The 6,000-nt window shown below is 48.9% G+C and overlaps 1 protein-coding gene across 1 annotated transcript in view; it reads right to left on the bottom strand.

The window, feature by feature from the left end:
- Positions 1-6,000, bottom strand: part of Syt6 (synaptotagmin 6) — a 70,589-nt gene that overhangs the window by 20,991 nt on the left and 43,598 nt on the right. The window contains exons 4-5 of the mRNA XM_004641684.2: positions 5,305-5,425; positions 488-659 (exon numbers count right to left, since the gene is read on the bottom strand). Of these exons, the coding sequence (XP_004641741.1) occupies positions 488-659; positions 5,305-5,425 (293 nt within the window). The remainder of the gene's footprint in view (positions 1-487; positions 660-5,304; positions 5,426-6,000) is intronic.

Here is a 6,000-nt window from a genome sequence, read left to right as displayed (position 1 = left end):
GAGAAAGGGGCAATCAGGTTGGATGGATACGCTGGCTCCAGATTAGGAAAGGTCTTGAGAGTGCTAGGACGAGCTGAGAGAATAGGAACCACTGATAGTTATTCTGGGCAGGTCCAGAAGAAGGAACCCCAGAAGGTGCGTCCTTAGTCTGCAGAGAGTGCACAGCCATCCTGGAGTAAGATCAGAAGTAGCCACAGAAACGGAGAAGATAAGGCATTTAACAGAACAGACGCTAGCACTGGTTGCCAGGACTCTGGGGACAGTGATGCGCGTGAAGTTACTTCAGATGGAATAGCTAGGAAAGACAATGAAGCCCTTGGCTAATGGGGAGTCCATAAGCCTCCTCAAACTCCTGTGCCCTTCTTTGGTGGAGCCAGATTTGAGTTCAGAAGCCATCTGAGCCCAAAACCATAGGTCAAGGAGCCTGACACTGAATTGGACTAGAGGAGTGGCACAGAGGGTCACGTCCCTTGGGGACTATACCTACCGATCATAATCCATTACTGAGATGAGCAGGCTGACTTGATCCATATTCTCTGGGGGGATGTCAAAGATGATGGCCTCATTGTAGACAGGATTGAGCGTGTTCTTCTTTATGGTTGTTTTCTTTTTCTTCAGCCTCCGCCCATCACAAAGCAGGGACACTTTGACATAGGGATCTGCGCCAACAGGGGCAGTGCAAAGGGAAGGGAGCGTGTTAAACAGATGTCTTCCGGCATCATTTGCAGCAGAGGGATGGAAGCCCCAGACCTACTGCTGCTCATCAGATGGTATCAGTGGCTTATTAAAATAATTACACCACCTTGTATTTATGTAGCACACCTGTCTCTGAGGATGCTCGTGCTTAATGAACACAGTCTTGAGCTACCTCAGTATTCTTGGGAGAGTGCCTAATGGACTTTCTCTAATAGGGCAGCTGAAGCCACTTCAGACAGGACTCTTCTCTGTGGAGAAACACTTCCCAGTTCTAAATTCCAGCTCCACCATGGCTCGGTGGTTGGCTCCTGAGGGTGTTGAACAATGACACTGTCTCTCACCTACATGGAGTCCTTGTCTCTGGGATATTTAATCAACAGATAAAGGGGGTAAAAATAGAACTCCGTGATGCTCAGAGAATAGCTGCATGTCAGAAGAAAATGAAGAGCAACAATCACATTGCTGTTCGTGCCCCTCCCCGCCTGACAACATGATTTTGACTCTCATTGTCCCAGTAATCTCATTTCCATTCGGCATCACGAAGAGGGCCTGCTCTTTGCCTCATTGAAGCTGTCCCTATTCACTTCTGAACAGCAGAGGAGGAAGGAGCTATGGCTGGGAGACAGAGCGGGGCAGGCCCCTGAGACTCAGGGCAGCTGGTTGACATTTCATTTCTCAGTGGGATCTTGGATGCTGTCCATCCTGCACAGCAATGTCTTTTTATTAAACTTCTGCTGTGCCTCCCAATCTTGTCTCTTTTATAGATTCCTGAATAGGTATTTCATGGTCATCTTTCTACCCTGAAATTTTCTACTCATCCAAATGAAGTGACACGCATTGTGTCTCCAAGCACAGGTGTCTTGGTCGCCATCATAATTAGTATTTATGTCACCCAGCTCGAGAAACAAGAGGGCAGCTCACCGTAATAATAGCCCTTGAGATGCTGATAGGCGGAGGCACCTTCTTGCCCAGAAGCCAGGGCTCACGCGGGCTATCTGGACACCTGAGCACCCACTTGGGCCTCACATTCCCGAAATTCTACACGAGGCAGCCGAGTGCGCAACTGTGCCGGGGACCAGGAAACTGCAGCACCTCATTGGAGGCTCTGCACCTTCCGCAGCAACTAAATGAGCTGCTGACTAACCAGTGTGACAGTGGCAGCTGTACTTTAACCGAGGGGATTGTACAGTCTGTGGAGGAACTGGGGAGACCAGGAAGAATTTAACCAACCCGCTGTCTCTGACTACCCATTTGTAAGCACCCCTTCTTGGGAGAGTTTTCAGTCAAACAGGTGAAAAGAGTTTCCAGAACCTGTCTGAGAAAGCTTTCCAGTTTCCGCAGGCTCCAGGCCCTTTGAATCTACCCCAGGTCAGGCAGACATGTGGGAAGAACTGGCCCCAGGACCTTTTTTTGGCACTGAACCCTGAGGGTGCATGTTGCCTGGGAAAGCATCCACCCCAATTGTTCTGCTATTCCCATTTCCACACACTCTCACTCAGAGAAATTCCCATGTCAGAAGCTTGGAAAAATATAGGCAGAGCTACTCTGCTCATGGGCCATTGGGCAAATGCCTCTTTCCTCAGCTCTGTTCACCCCACCAGGCATATGCGATTATCTATAAATTTCAGTGGGTACACTTCCCTAGTAGGAACCCACGCTCTCCCGGGCACTCGCTAAGCTAAGCGGAGAGGACTGCTCCCTGGGGTCCTCTGGGCTGAAGCTCATGGTGTCTGGTAGGATGCCGGCCCCAGAGGATCTCTGAGGACTGTTTCTCTCTCTGGCTGAGGTGGCACAAAGCCTGGCAGTGTACTTCAGCCTCACTGCCCTAGGAGCCTTCAGAATTGAGCATTTGGTATGTACTATGCACTGTGCTAAGAAATGTACATACATAAAGATATCTAAACATCAACTCTATGGAATACTTGCCATTGACATCCCCATTTCTTAAGGAGGAAATCTAAAGCATAGAAGGATTAGACACTTGTCTAAGATGTGAACTCATGTCTGACACCTAAGCTCACCTTCTTGGCTAAGCGGTATGGAGCAGCTGTGGGTTAAGTCACCAAGTTCTCGTAGCATGTGGGCCCTTACTACTACTGTGTGTCATTTTTATTAGCATGCTTCTAGCAGGCAGGCCTGGAGAATAGGTTCTGGGCTGGTGGTACAGATTGAGGAAAATGAGAGGAGCCTCAGTTTTAGAACTCAGTGCCACATAAAGCTAAACAGGGATTAATAAGCTCCACTCACCCCCACGTTAGTCCAACTTCAAACAAGTCTGGGCTGAAAGCAATTTCAAACTCAAGCTACCGTGTGAGAGGGCTCTGGTGTGTACCCATCGATTGCATGGCCCTCAGGCCAGGGTCCTCATGCTATAAACTCATTCATTTACTTATTCATTCATTCATTCATTCATTCATTCATTCATTCATTCATTAATCTATATTTAATGAATGCTTATGTGCTCCAGGCACTGGGCCATATACTTACCTACATCAGGGAGCAAAACAGACAACATCTCGGCTACAAAGAGGACCCCTGAATTTTCAGAAGCTAGCTCAGATTCAAGACCACCCAAAGAGGGGCAACTGTGAACAGACTGGAATTTAACATAAAAAGAGTCCTACCCCCAGCCTTCTGACTTGGAATGGCCTTTGCGATTACCTGTGGCTTTACTGTGGGTGCTCTCTCTCCAGCACATCAATTTAATTACACCAGAGAAGATAGTGTGGGGACTAGGGAAGCAAAATCCTATTTCCCTCACAGCCTGGAGAGTCCTCAATGAATTTCTATCGCCAGAACACACTTACTTTGCTCTTAAAAATGAAATCCACATTGGCTGTGTTTTGGGGGAAGCTGCTCTGCTGCTCTGAGGAATTTCTGCATGTCAGCAGAGATTCTGTAAGCTCTTTGCTATGTCCTGATATGTGTCAGCAGCTTCCGCAGAGCAAGGAGCTTGAGGGGGCCTGCTATGGGGCTCGCAGCCTGCAAGGCAAGGGCAGTGTCACCGAGACAACTGGCCGCCGGAGTCAAGGCTCAGAGGGAGGCCAGACTGTGGTCTGCACTCCTACTGTGTCTGCCATCCCCATTCCCTGCAGCTTTAGTTTCCAAGGCTTGAACCTGCCCTGCTCTTCTTCCCCCAAATGAGGATGTTACACTTGAGCTCAGAGGTTTTCCGCTGCAGCCCAGATGTTTTCAGCTTCACTGTTGCCTCTTTACGGCAACTGTGATTATTCTAAGGGAGTTTCCCAAGATGTAAATAATAATACATATGAAGGAAATAGAGGGAGAACTCTTTAGTGTCATTGTGGTCAAGTTCAGAGGCACTTCCTGAGTGGCTTTAAGTTGGTTTCAGGCATCAGCAAAAGGGTCCCTTGGGTCTGGAGAAGCGGAGTCTTTTCTCCTGTTCACTGTCCTAAGGGCAGCCCAGAGGGCTCTACCAGCCTTCTTTGTGCTTGTGACCCTACTTATACCTGGGGCAGTCTGAATGGACAGCAGGGGAAGCAGCTGTCTGGGCCTCAAGCTACTCTTCTGTTGCCTCCAAATTCACACACCTTCACAGCTCGCAGCTACCCCTAAACACTTCTTGCATCACTGTCATCTGCCATAGCTCCACTCTCCTGGTGCTGAGACTGGGGCTGGGGGCCCTGCAGGAAAACTCAAACGTAAATGCACGTTGCTTTTCTGAGGAGTTGCTCCTGCGACAGTCTGCACGGCTGCTGCCTTTGGCCTGTGTGGACCTGCGAAAACTGACGCACTCAACTTGACATAATTCTGTGGCAAGTCGCAGGGCCCTGTATCAATTGGGAAAATTGTTCTTAGTATTTTTGTCTCTTATATACATCCTTCAGATTCTTTTTTCTTGTCTAAGAGGATAAGAACAATAGCTAGTACTTTTAAACTTTTGAAGCATTTATTTAATTTATTCTTTTAGCTAATACTTATTGAATGCTTATATGGCAGGACAATGCTGAAAATTTATTGGATGATCTCACTTATTCTGAATGCAATAAGTGTATGGTAGGATCATTCCCCTTGTCGGATGAGGTATTGGTAGAATGTGGATCTTAACTATCCCCAGAGGTCCATGTACTAAAGGTTCAGTCTCTAGCCTGTGGTGCTACTGGAAGCCACAGAACCTTTGGGAGGTGTGGCCTATGGGGAGAAAGTTAGGGCTTGGGGATGTGCCCTTGATGGAGATATTAGGGCCCTGGGCCCTCTTCTTTCTCACTCTTCACTTCCTAGCCACCATGAAGCCTCCTCTGTCACACATTTCTCACACAATGTCCTCCTGTGCTGCCACAGAGCGAAAGCAAGAGTGACCGTGGACTGAATCCTCTGAAACCATAAACCAAAATAAACCTGTCTTTCTTTAAATTTATTGTCTCAGGTATTTTGTCACAGCGGTGAAAAGCTGACTAATGTAGAAACCATAGTCTTTACACAGGAAGTGGCAGAAGCTGAATCCTGATGAAGCCAATTGGTCTAGGGAGCTGGCGCTCCTATTCTAAGAACAGTGGCAGTTCTTGCCCCTTTCTCCTGGAAGCTTCCAAATTCTAACTCCTAAACTTAGAGAAGGCCTGAGGCAGGCCATGTGGGTAAGAGAGGTACCTGAATAGCCTGTGATGTCCATCGCCTTGAGGTTGCGGCATTTGATCACCGTGAGGGTGAGCCTGCCTGCTGTGGGCAGGTAGCATAAGGAGAACATGATCTCCCCCAAGTCCACACTCTCCTGTAAAGAACAGACAAGAAAGCAGGTGAGGGGCATATAGGCTGTCCCCTGGCTCCCTGTGCAGTGGCCCCAGGGACACTGTGAGACCCAGGAGAAGGTGCTGGGAGCCGCAGGGCCCCGCATCCTGAGAGACCTGCGTCCAGTCAGAGCGGTGTTACCCCCGCACTGGACACAGCCCCTTCCACTGTTCTCCCTTTGATCACATTCAGGTCCTAGTCCTTGCCATTCTGCTCTGAACTGACCCAGCCTATGTGTGTGCCTTGGACACAGCCCCATGCTGGCCCAGTCCTGTCCTTCTCTTGCTCATCCTTACCTGTCACTGACCCCTCTAGACTTCCTGCCTGTCCAAGCATGTGGTCAAGATAGTCCAAGCATGTGGTCCTACATCAGCACACGTTCTAGCCACTGGGCCCCTCCCCTAGCAGCTCTATGAGTCCTTTCTACTTCTGTGCTTTAGAACAGTTGTTCCTCGTCAGCTCTTCTTCTGCCTTGGCAGGACCTCTTACCTCTCGCAGGACACCCCGTATTCTAGCTTCCAGTTTTGGTGTACACATACAGGGAGTTGGTTCCCTGCT

Source organism: Octodon degus, unplaced genomic scaffold (genome assembly GCF_000260255.1).
Source record: "Octodon degus isolate 3935 unplaced genomic scaffold, OctDeg1.0 scaffold00140, whole genome shotgun sequence".
NCBI classification, from domain to species: domain Eukaryota; kingdom Metazoa; phylum Chordata; class Mammalia; order Rodentia; family Octodontidae; genus Octodon; species Octodon degus.
This window is presented reverse-complemented; position numbering and strand designations above follow the sequence as displayed.